The sequence below is a fragment of the Eleutherodactylus coqui genome, chromosome 11 (genome assembly GCF_035609145.1).
Source record: "Eleutherodactylus coqui strain aEleCoq1 chromosome 11, aEleCoq1.hap1, whole genome shotgun sequence".
In the NCBI taxonomy this organism is placed as follows: domain Eukaryota; kingdom Metazoa; phylum Chordata; class Amphibia; order Anura; family Eleutherodactylidae; genus Eleutherodactylus; species Eleutherodactylus coqui.
In genome coordinates, this window is record NC_089847.1 from 118,732,411 (window position 1) to 118,745,456 (window position 13,046).

Genomic DNA, 13,046 nt, shown 5'->3' on the forward strand with positions numbered 1-13,046 from the left:
ATGGCTACTTGTTTCCAAAAACAGTGCCACACTTCTCCACAGGTTGTGCATGGTACTGCAGCTCATCCCCATTCACCGATCACGAAAGAATGGATGGTGAATGATGAAGAATCATGCAGGAGTGAAGAAACAATTCAACACCAAACTCAGCTCTGCTACATCCATATTGTCCTTCAGTTCTCCTCCAACACTGGTAATAGAGCGAACTGGACGTGCGTCAAAAGGCTTCACGTGAAGCGAGCGCAAAAAGACCCCACAGCAGGAGGGATGAACCCAGATGTCGCTCATTCATTATAGGAAGGTGATCAGTGGGAAGAAGTATGGCCGCTGTGAATGTATACGCCGAGGAGAGGAAGGAGTCGGGGCCATCTAAGTGTCCTGTACAGATATGAGCAGCAGAAACCAAAATGCGTGTAAAAACTGGATGCTGCTTTTGCAAAGGAACGTATGTACAAATATTTTCTTCCACCGTCTTTTTAACCCTCTCTGATCATTATCGGGTCTGATAACGTTATTGCGATCTGACCCCTATTAGGAGGGCAGATAACGAGGAAAACCCCATTATGGGGACTTATTTTGTTATAATAGGAACTATATTTCAGTACAGAAATGGGGCCTTATTTATCAACTGGCTAAAAAAAAATCTGTCTGTTGCCCATAGCAACCAATCACAGCACAGCTTTAGCTGTATCTTAGCAGCATGAGAAATGAAAGCCCATATTGAGTTGCCCATAGCAACCAATCACAGCACAGCTCTCATTTCCTATGCTGCTGAAGTAAAATGAAAGCCGCGCTGTGATTGGTTGCTATGGGCAACAGACAGATTTTCTTTTAGACAGTTGTCATAAGAGTCTAAAGCCGGCCTATTTTACGGTGACCACTTTGTATTTCTGAGTGAAAATGACCAGTTTAGGCCAACTCCCAGAAAAATGAATGATCAAGGTGCCCACGTCTGATTGGGGTGAAGGTCAAAGCAAAGTAATATGAGGATCAGTAGTCAGAAAGCAGACAACACCCTGATCTTGTGCCCTGCCTGCACAGAGGGATCATTTACAGTTATCTACTGTATACAATGAATGGTTGTTATTCTAGACCCCATCTATAAGTGCATTGGCGCTGGACTGGTCATCCGCTGTTATTGCCCATCCGTGCCAATGAGCGGCGAGTTGTATGTTCGGACACATTAGTTACAGCACCGGTATTGCACTGGCTGTTTTTGACTGTGCAGCGCCTTTTCATCGTAACGATTCCTGACATCCTCCTCCGACTCCTTTCAGTGACAAGTTGCTGGCATCCACCAGCTCCCCTTTTCCTTGATCACACCATTCTCTGTATACTCTCCACACCGTTACATGAGAAAACCCCATGTGGTTGTCAGTGACATCTCGGCCCCGGCTTGTTTAGCTCCGATGATCCTAAGATCGCTGGATTTTCCCATCTAACCTGGATTCACACTGCAAATGATCCACAGAAAACTTGTCACGTGATGTCATGCTGCACTCCGGGGCCATGGCTTGAATCTTCCTACAGGAAGCTCTAATCCTGAAAGGGTCGTTATCTCGTATAAAGTGGCCATTCCATATACACTGTCAAATACAATCCAGCCAATAAAAATAGTTGTCATTTTTAAGCAAAACTCGTCCTGCAGTTCCATCTCAGGCAGATCTGTAAATGATGAGTTGTGGTGATTAGATGAACGGTCTTGTCACCTGAGGCCCTAAAAGTGGTTCCCCTGTTGGCCTATAAGAGGCTCTCGGAGGCCCCTTGTGTGTAGTGGCCTCTTCTTCCGCTTGTGTGGAGCTTGTTGGCCACTAGACGTCTCTACGACGCAGAGAAGAGATTTCACCCCGTTACCAGAGTCTGAGAGGGGCGCATTATTGGGATGTGAGAAGCTGGATGGTCGTATACATGAATTGTCCCCCACCGGCCGTTCTGACCAGACTGTTAGGAGGTGTTGGGATCAGTGGATGGGGGGCACACAAGGTGACCGGGCTCAGGACGCCCCCTACAGACCACTAGTAGAGAGGAGCGTCTGACCAGACTGTTAGGGGGTGTTGGGACCAGTGGATGTGTGAGGGCACACAGGGTGACGGGGCTCAGGACCCCCGACAGACCACCATTAGAGAGGAGCGTCTGACCAGACTGTTAGGAGGTGTTGAGACCAGTGGATGTGTGAGGGCACACAAGGTGACCGGGCTCAGGACCCCCCTACAGACCACCATTAGAGAGGGGCGTCTGACTAGACTGTTAGGAGGTGTTGAGACCAGTGGATGTGTGAGGACACACAAGGTGATTTAGTTCTGGTTTAGTTTTGGCACGGACGATGGGCGTGTTCGTGTCTAGAGACCGCAGGGTGGGCGCCTCAATCCTGCCTTTGCTGTGGAGCGGTACACTGCCCCCCGCTGGTGTGATGATCTGGGGGAAAATCGCATACAACAGTCGGTCACTCCTAGTAGTGGTACGAGGGACAATGACTACTCAGCGATATGTTCAGGACAGCCTGCAGTCACCTGTGTTCCTCTCATGGCGGCCTCCAAGAGGCAGCAGGATAATGCCCGGCTGCACACACAAGGGGGTCACAGGAATCGCCAGATTCATCACCAATAGAACATGTATGGGACCATCTGGGACATCAATTTTTACAGCCTGCAAGTTAGCATGATCTAGAGGCTCAGTTATTGCAAATGTGGACTGATACGCCGCAGGATACCATACAGAGCCTGCATACATCTATGCCCACCCGTATCACATCTTGTATCCAAGCTAAAGGCAGTACAACAGGGTACTAGAGCCTCCATGCCTGCCCGTAACACATCTTGTATCCAAGCTAGAGGCAGTACAACAAGGTACTAGAGCCTCCATGCCCGCCTGTATCACATCTTGTATCCAAGTTAGAGGTGGTACAACAGGGTACTAGAGCCTCCATGCCCACCTGTATCACATCTTGCATCCAAGTTAGAGGTGGTACAACAGGGTACTAGAGCCTCCGTGCCTGCCTGTATCACATCTTGTATCCAAGCTTGAGGCGGTACAACAGGGTACTAGAGCCTCCATGCCCACCCATATCACATCTTGTATCCAAGCTAGAGGTGGTACAACAGGGTACTAGAGCCTCCATGCCTGCCTGTATCACATCTTGTATCCAAGCTAGAGGCGGTACAACAGGGTACTAGAACCTCCATGCCCACCCATATCACATCTTGTATCCAAGCTAGAGGTGGTACAACAGGGTACTAGAGCCTCCATGCCCTCCTGTATCACACCTTGCATCCAAGCTAGAGGCGGTACAACAGGGTACTAGAGCCTCCCTGCCGACCTGTATCACATCTTGTATCCAAGCTAGAGGCGGTATAACAATAAATGATGCTTATTGATGTTGTAATCACTTACTTATATCAACGTTACAATCACACAGAGAAGGTTTCATTCCCTCCGATGACTTCTAGGGGAGGGGATTTTTATGACAATAAGTGAATATTGACCAATATAGAGACTCCCATTAAACAGGTTTTTCACCCCTTATTGCGGTCTTTTATACAGGCACTTTGTGCTGAACTGAATCCATCCATCAGAATACATAGAATTAACCTGTCGTTGAACCCATGTAATAGAACAATCCGTGTTAGAGAATCACCTAAAATGGATTGAGACGGTTTAAATCTATTACATTAGTTCAAAGCCACTCAGCCGTGAAATAGTTCTAGGAGCGGCACAGGACAGACTGCGCTACAGCCACACATGGGAACGACGCCCCAAAAGGGGTTCTTGGGAGTAGGCCGTGGGTGATCAGAGGGGTCCGATCCCTGGGGGTCATGCTCCACCCAACTCCATTCTGTGGGCTGCAAAGTCAGGCGCAGAGGTGCATCTGTACATACAAAAATCATTTAAGGGGTCACAGCACTCCAGAGACAACCCCCATGGATAACATAGTGATAGCGCATCCTAAGAAGAGGCCATCATTTCATATTTCTGGAAACCCCCTTTAAACGTAGAACTTGGGGATCATCTTACTGCTCGCACTGTAAAAGGAACTTGTACCCCCTGATACTCTGCTGGCCTTCTGAGGGGTCTGGCATTGTGCTGTGCTTATACAGCACTGCCAACGTGAAAACGTGAAACTGCAGTGTAAGGCCTTATTCCCACCGGCCACAGCGATATCGCAGCTTTGTCCCCACGATTTTGAAGCGACCGCGATGCATTTTCCTGTGGAAAATCGCACATCTCACTGCTGCTGCCAGAGTTTATCGCGAGAAGGTTAAGTCCTACCCTGAAAACTAAGCCCTAGCTGCCCTCCCAAAAAAAAAGGAATACTTATCCTAAAAGGCTCGGTCCAGGTCCTCCCCCTGCTCTCCTCGTTCGCCCACAGAAGATCACTTCCTGGTTGCAGGATTCAAAAATCCCATCTCTAGGAAGCAATGACTCGGATTGGTTCATCCAGCGCTGCTCAGCCAATCAATGCAGCGCTGGATGAACCAATCCAAGCCATTGCTTCCTGGAGGCGGGATTTATGAATCCTGCAACCAGGAAGTGATCTTCTGTGGGATAACGAGGAGAGCAGGGGGAGGACCTGGACCGAGCCTGCCAAGTATTCCTTTTTAATTTTTTTCTTCAGGGAATGCAGCTAGGGCTTATTTTAGCTTTATTTAAGATCGCTAGTTTGTGAGATGCGATAAACGAGGAGACTCCATAGGGATCATGGGCTACAAAAAAAACCCAAAAAACTGATTTTTTTTGTCGCAATTGTCGCTATTATGAAGGAACCCATTGGAAAGCACAGGCTTCACATACAAGCGTTTCCTCGCACGACTTATCCGGGTGAAAGCGGCCTAAAGCATGAGGATAGAGGACGAGTAGCGCAGCATGAATGTTGGAGAAGAAATGAGAAAGGAGGTGGATTTTCTGACTCAGGCACACACCATACCTGAGCTGGGGTGATTGACAGCAGCATCCTAATGCAGGTAAGTACCAGCAAAATGATAGAATCTTAGTTACTGCGGAATCACTGCACCCCCCTCCCCCCTTAAGGAGGAGACTGATTGGAGCGATGGCTGCGCATGCGTGGTGCGGCTCCATTCATTTTCAATGCGACGGCAGGAGATAGCGGAGTACAAGCGTTCAGCTACTTCCATCAGCCCCAGTGAAAAAAATGGAGCGCCCATCACTGCATTTAATCTGATGCTACTGTGGGTGATCGAAGCTTCCCCACTGACAGAGGAGGGGGACACAGGGCCCTCATTCTCAGGATTGGCGGAGGTCTCCATGTCAGATCTCAACCTAACAGACTTTTAGGATAGGTGCTAACAGTCTATCTTACTATAACCCCTTTAAGACCCCATCTGCTTTAAAGGGGTTTTCTGGAACCTTATCATTGATAACCTATCCTCGGGATACATCATCAATAGTAGATTGGTGGGTTCCATTGATTGAGATCTCGGTCATTCAGCTGTTCGCTGGCCTGCCGACATAGCAGATAGCGCTGTCTGTACCGCAGTGGCCTGGGTTGGTATTGCATAGAATTTGACGGGAGCCATTGCTGCAGTACCAACCTGCCGCAGTATGGACGCTGTTATCAAGCCAGTGATCACCAGCATATTCACCTGCAGGAAGTGTCAATTCTATCTCCATATCTATATAGAGTACCCGTAAGGTCAATACCGGACTGCATGTAACAGCCCCGCTTACTGTAATAGCGACCGCTTGCGCCGGACATACCTGGATCTTAGCTGTGCAGTATTGCTCGCCAACATAACAGAAATCTCCAGACACATTGGTCTCAAACCAGAGGTGATCCCCGTACAGAGCCGACTCCTGCGGAAGAAGAGATATCATATTATACCAGGCGAAGCTGCCCTGCAGTACGGAGCCCAAAGGGAGTAAATAAAAAGACAGCAGGAGCTCCTTTGGCTGCTATTGTGCATGAAAGATAGGAAAAAAATAAATTCAATAAACTGTAGGCCCATTTACACGCAACGAGTATCCCCCAATATTCATTCGAGCGAGCGAAAATCTTTACGTGTAAACGCGAAGCCATTGTTCGCTACCCGTTCACTTGTCATTTATCGCTGAGTTTTAGCCTGCATAAAAATAGTCGTTAATTAATTGCAAGTTGATTGGAATAATTAAATCGATAATATAAATTATATAGAAGGTCATGGAATATTTTAAAAATTTATTTTTTAAAAACTGCATAAAATGAAGTCACACCGTGTAAAATACCCTAATATTAGATGTTCATAAGAATCAATACATAAAACAATAAGCACAAGTACATCTCAATGTATTGTATATAAAATCTCTGAATGAGACATAGTGCATAACCGGATAATATGTCTACTACCGTATGTAGTGAAATTAATGCACTCCCATTGATGTCAATTGGAAGAAAAAATACTGAGTGCAGCTCTGGAGTATAATACAGGATGTAACTCGGGGTCAGTACAGGATAAGTAATCTATGTACACAGTGACTCCACCAGCAGAATAGTGAGTGCAGCTCTGGAGTATAATACAGGATGTAACTCAGCATCAGTACAAGATAAGTAATGTATGTACACAGTGACTCCACCAGCAGAATAGTGAGTGCAGCTCTGGGGTATATTACAGCATATAACTCAGGATCAATACAGGATAAGTAATGTATGTACACACAGTATAGTGAGTGCAGCTCTGGAGTATAATACAGGATGTTACTGGGGATCAGTACAGGATAAGTAATGTACACAGTGACTTCCCCAGTAGAATAGTGAGTGCAGCTCTGGAGTATAATACAGGATGTAAATCAGGATCAGTACAGGATAAGTAATGTATGTACACAGTGACTCCACCAGCAGAATAGTGAGTGCAGCTCTGGAGTATAATACAGGATGTAACTCAGGATCAGTACAGGATAAGTAATTTATGTACACAGTGACTCCACCGGCAGAATAGTGAGTGCAGCTCTGGGGTATATTACAGCATATAACTCAGGATCAATACAGGATAAGTAATGTATGTACACAGTGACTCGATCAGCAGAATAGTGAGTGCAGCTCTGGAGTATAATACAGGATGTAACTCAGGATCAGTACAGGATAAGTAATGTATGTACACAGTGACTCCACCAGCAGAATAGTGAGTGCAGCTCTGGAGTATAATACTGGATGTAACTCAGGATCAGTACAGGATAAGTAATTTATGTACACAGTGACTCCACCGGCAGAATAGTGAGTGTTGCTCTGGAGTACAATACAGGATGTAACTGGGGATCAGTGCAGGATAAGTAATTTATGTACACAGTGATTCCACCAGCAGAATAGTGAATGCAGCTCTGGAGTATAATACATGATGTAACTCAGGATCAGTACAGGATAAGTAATGTATGTGCACAGTGACTCCACCAGCAGAATAATGAGTGCAGCTCTGGAGTATAATGCAGGCTGTAACTCAGGATCAGTACAGGATAAATAAACTAATGTATTTACAAACTTGCCCAACGTTTTATGCAGATTAATGCCTATATATAATCTGATAAAGTGATAAAAAGGCGAACATGCAAATTCACAGTCAAAGAATCACCGAAGCAGATAATGTGGGCTCCTTTACCACCATCGGGCAAAGAAGCAGATATATGTAGGGGGTTGAAGGTTCTTCCCCTAAGCTGCAGAAACCGATCTTAGAGGAAGTAAAGTTAATTATAACTTGAACCAGAAAAGGAAACCATTAAGACATCTGCATGGGAACAAAAACTTGACATTAAAGGCTTAGAATAAAAGAATTTACTCTAAAAGTTCCTTTCCTCAGACTTCTCCGAGCGACACGGAACTCAGTAAAGTTAGAATAAAGCTGTTGGGAGAATGCAAACAGGAAAAAGGAGTACTAACAAATGGCACAGGAAACCGCAGCCTGAAGAAATCTGCAGATAAAGGTTACTGCCTGGCAGCCTGGCCTATACAAACTAAACCGCCGCTCTGATAAGGAAGGTAAGTCCTGCCAAAGAGGGACCCACCACCGGCCAAACACAGAGGGTTACGAGAAGCCGGTCAGCGGCAATCCCTGGAGAGGAAGGAATGAAATAACACAGAGATGTGGTGAGAATACAATGTCCAAGATTATATGAAGAGCAGCCAAAAGATCAGAAACCAGCAGAAGTCAGACGACGTAATGAGGATGAGCCGTGTGAACAAGATACAGATCATACAGGGTCAAAACACAACAAACGGAAAGGGGCTAAAAACAAACAATATGTATATGCTGATTATTTACAGGGTTTTCCCATCACACAATCACTAGGATCGGCCATCGCTTTGCAACAGACTGGTACCCCTACCAACCATAAAATTAAAGGAGCCGCGTGGCTACTTTAGAGCTATGCCCCCTTCACCCTCCTAGCCATCTATTGTCCAGGGTACCGTAGCACATTCCCATTAAAGTCACCGTGCTGTTGCCCCTTGTGCCTCTGTTTCGTGACATATAGGACTATTTTTAATAGCTTTTTTAGCCATTTTTTTTTGTTTTATTAACATCTATGTCCACCATGATGTCATACAAGACTTTTGGGGGTCATTCACAATGTTATTTTTTTCCCTCTATTTCACGCTTTTCCACTCTAAATTGGGCATCCATAGGAGCCCCAGTTATAGGGCAAAACATCCCCGTGTAGTGAAATTAGCAGACCTAGATCAGCTCTACCAGTGACTAAGACCCTGCAGCTCTGACATTCCCAGGGGCACCCGGCGATCACGTGAGACAAACAGCAGAAACTATGGTTCCACTTTCACATGTGCAATGTTTGTAGCACGCGACATCCCAACACAAAAAACTCATGAGTCCGGCGATATGCCCGCGAGGTTTTGTAGCCCATGTTTTCCTGTGGAGCCTTCTTCTCTGTTGGATCGCATGAAAACGCGATTTTTGTGCGGTATGATGCAACTATAGTAGGAAATCCTCCTGTCAAAGCCCTAACTTAAGCCCTAGCTGCACGAAAAAAAAAATGTAAAAAAAAGTATACATCACCTTAGAAGCACTGTCATCTCCGACGCGTCTTCTCCCCACCACTATTCTTCATCTCTAGAAAAATCCCCGCCTCCTGGAAGCGCTGCCTCTGATTAGCTGAACTTAGCCAATCACAGCCAGCGCTCGATGAACCAATCACAGCCATTCATCGAGCGCTGGTTCTGGTTGGCTAAGTGTCAGCCAATCACAGTCAGCGCTTCCACGAGGCGGGGATTTTTCAATCCCCGGCTAGAAGAGACAAAAAACAGTGTGGGGGACCAAGGAGAAGATGCAGCAAAGCCCCGGACAGCGCTTCTAAGGTGATGTATACTTTTTAAAAATGTTTTTTTGCAGCACATGCAACTTTGTAGAGCTACAAAATCGTGGTATCACCGAGAGAAACCGCAGTGATATCGCTGAGATTTTCCCGCGCCGATGCCATGTGGCCAGTCTAGATGAGGCCTTAATCCCATATTTTTACTACTGCTCAGGTTTGAAGCTCCCAATCAAGCATCATATATAGAGATGAGCGAGCGTGCTCGGTTTGGGTGTTTTTGCACTCGAGCACCGCTTTTTCCAAGTAACTGACTACTCGGATGAAAAGATTCGGGGGGCACTGGGGTGGAGCTCTCTCTCCCCCCCCCCCCCCCTCCACACCCCACACACTCCCCTCCTGCAACCCCCCGCTCACCCCCGGTGTCCCCTGAATCTTTTTGTCCGAGTAGTCAGTTACTCGGAAAAAGCGGTGCTCGAGTGCAAAAACACCCGAACCGAGTACGCTCGCTCATCTCTAATCATATACTTAAAGCGCTTGGTCCTAATTGGGTTAAGCCAAAAATTGCACCAAAAATTTGGTGCCGTTTTTGGTGCATTTAGTAAATTTGCCCTCATCACTGTCCTGTCCGCAGGTCTTTCATTACTAACTGCAGTGAAGACGGGTCTGTATACTCACTTGATCACTGCAGCCAATCACTAGACTCAGTGGTCTCCCTGCTGGATAGGCAGGGGGTCAGAGGGGCGAGTATAGCTAAAAATAGCTGATTATCGCATGAAACGGCGACTTTTTGCGATGGTCATCCGATGTGCAAACATCAACGGTCAGGACAATAAACAAAACACCACCCAGTAGTCGCTTCTTCTCAGCTCGCTGAAACGAAGCGTCAAACTAGGGACTTCTCGTTTTGTGCAAACAGGAATTGTTGAGTCTTTGAAGGACTGCCTGTTCAACGTGAACGGAGGCTGCCAGCCAGAAACCATCTCCGGCGCGCTCTGCCTCCATTCACTGAATACATGACTCTTTCTATGTGGTAGTCGTTGGGAAGACTTTTGGGCGCATCCCGTGTAAAGGTACCTTAAGTTTAATTTTTCTTACCCTTTCCTGCCCTCTGTGTAAATTCTTTTAGAACTTGGGAAACCCCATGAAACAATGTTATTAGGGGGCAATAAAAGATACTCACACTCCAGTCCACCGTGCTGCGGATTTGCGTTTCTGAGTCGATGTGCACCACGCTGGAGGAGGAGGAGGGGGTGAGATGTTGGGCTCCAGATTTGGCAATGGCTTTTCTGTAAGACATAAAGACGCAACTGAGATTGTGTAAACAGTTCCATTACAAACAACTCTATACAATCCATTCCATCAGAAGACGGCCACACGGGAGGTATCTGCTGGCTGAGCGTCCCGTGGACATGCCATAAACCCCTTTAACCCTTTCCAATCCACTAATTGAAGCCTGTACAGCTCCAATGTCAGAAAACGTCCGACGGGGTATTCTTACTGTTTATTGCCAGCCACTCTGCTGTCGGAGCCTCTCTGTACACAAACATACACACTGGCTTTAGCCAGCAGATGGCACCGTTGTATAACAGCAAAAAGAGAAAGCCTTTTAGGAAATCCTGAATCCAAAATTGGATTGGAAAGGGTTAATATCACCACTATGGCTAGTAATTCACCAATGTGATCAGCCGATGTAAACACAAAGTGGCTAGAAACTGTGGAGCGATGGGGGTCTAACTTTATCTCACCGCTGAGACTCCCACCAACCCAAGAATGGGTTCCTATGGTTTCTCCTTTCTAGGGGCTTACTGCATCCCTGGCAGTGAGGAGATGGAATGGAGTGATGGCCACACATGCATAGTGCTGCTCCATTCCCTTTCAACGAGATTGTCGGAGATAGCTAGGGTACAAGCGCTCGACAATTTCCGTCACCATTGAAATGAATGGAGCGGCGCTCAAGCATGCTCGGCCAGCGCTCCGTTCAGTCTAATGTCACTGAATGACCCCGCAGTGATGAGAAGAGGGTAAATGGGACCCCCGTTCTCAGGTGGGAAATCTCTGTGGTGACCCCCACCGATCAGAAAGTTTTGGATGCAGCATTTCAGCTACGTGTAAACATACCCCAAGTCTATGTTCCCACGGGACATTAATGCTGCGGAATGTTCGCAGGGCAGTCGATACACCGTCCTGAAATCCGTAAGACATAATGTTGCTGTTTATTGCGGATTTCGTGGCATTTTTCTCGGCTGTATCTGCCCCACAAGCTCAATAACCTTAAAAACAAGCCCAACGATTGCAATTGATAGGATATTAAAAAAAAAATTAAGTTATAGGTCTTCTTTTTCGCATGTCATAATGTTGTCACTAATTCTGGAGACACGGGGTTACTTTTTTTTTTTGCCTAGTCATATCTATTATCTTTATCAATTTAGTTGGATACACCCTGTCTACCTTTTTGTGTTTTGCAAGTCATACAGCCAATCAGGGCTCAGATTTCATTTCTTAACTACCTTTTAAGAAAAACATTTCAGCAGCTCAGAAACCTATACAAAAAAACAAAAGAAAAAAACTACATACTCATCTATGACGCCCTGACCAGCGCTGGAGCCCCAGTGCTCACCGCTTGCAACCCAAAAGAAGCCATTAGCTGCTCGCCTCAAGGCAATGACTGGCTAAGTGGTCACATGCACAATGAACAGCACATGACTGTACGCCCCTTCTTGGTTCCAAGCGGTGGGCATCAGGATTTCAGAACTGAACAGGGTGCCATTGGAGCAGGCGAGTACAGGTACCATGAAACTAAGGCCTAGCCTGATTTTTCAGGAAGGTTTGAAATATAAGCCGTACCCTGAAAATAAGCCCTAGTTACAATACATAAAAAAAAATATATAGGATTACCTAAGCAGGCTCAATCCAGGTCCCTCCCGCAGCTGTCCAAAGCACCGACACAGATCCCGCAGTCAGATGCCCACACAAGATCCCTTCCTGGTTACGGGATTCATAAATCACGCCTCCACACCACAAAACGATGGCTGTGGTTGGTTCTTCGAGCGCCGCAACTCAGTCAATCAATGCAGCACTCGAAGAACCAATCACAGCCATCGCTTCATAAAGGCGGGATTTATAAATCCCATAACTAGAAAGTGATACCTTGTGGGTGACCGAAGAATGCGGAAACCACACTGGGGCTCTGGAGAGCAGTGGAAGGGACCTGGACCACGCCTGCTGAGTAAAATAAGGCATTCCCCGAAAATAAACCCTAGTGCCTTTATTGGTGCAAAAATTAACATTTAAAAGTTAAGACAGTGTCTTATTTTCGTGGAAACACAGGTAGGTGGTTTTTCCTTATACATTTTTGAACCACTTAAAAAATTTTTAAGCCCTGGAAAACCCCTTTATAAAGCAACGCTCTGGTCCTGGCACTAGGGGGAGCAGTTATATCACCTACTGCTGCCAATGTCCATGCAATATACTGGTTTCGGGTTCCATTTTTGTCTGTCCAATTCAGTTGATGTAATATTCAGACTGCTCAATCCCCACAGTGCATTGGTAGTGTTAGACTACAGAGCTGGCCAATCAGAGAGTAGTGCATAGTGTGAATTAGGCAGCTAGAAAACTGTGGTGGCCATCTTGGATGGACCTGGAGCTGGAGGGATATCAGCAAAAAAGAACAATGGCATATAGTATACCCCATTCTGGTTCCTAAGACACGATTTTCACCCAGGACTGGACAGTCCCTTTACACTGAAAATGGAAGCGGATTGGTTGCCAAGGCCAATATCTCTGTCGGATGGTTTTGACAA

The 13,046-nt window shown here is 46.2% G+C and overlaps 1 protein-coding gene across 5 annotated transcripts in view; it reads right to left on the reverse strand.

Annotated features, from left to right (window-relative positions):
* The window catches only part of DGKZ (diacylglycerol kinase zeta), a 180,311-nt gene that overhangs the window by 82,914 nt on the left and 84,351 nt on the right, over nt 1-13,046 (reverse strand). For all 5 annotated transcript variants that reach the window (XM_066583402.1, XM_066583403.1, XM_066583399.1 and 2 more), the window contains 2 exons: nt 10,427-10,532; nt 5,713-5,808 (listed from right to left, as the gene is read on the reverse strand). In XM_066583402.1, the coding sequence (XP_066439499.1) occupies nt 5,713-5,808; nt 10,427-10,532 (202 nt within the window). The remainder of the gene's footprint in view (nt 1-5,712; nt 5,809-10,426; nt 10,533-13,046) is intronic.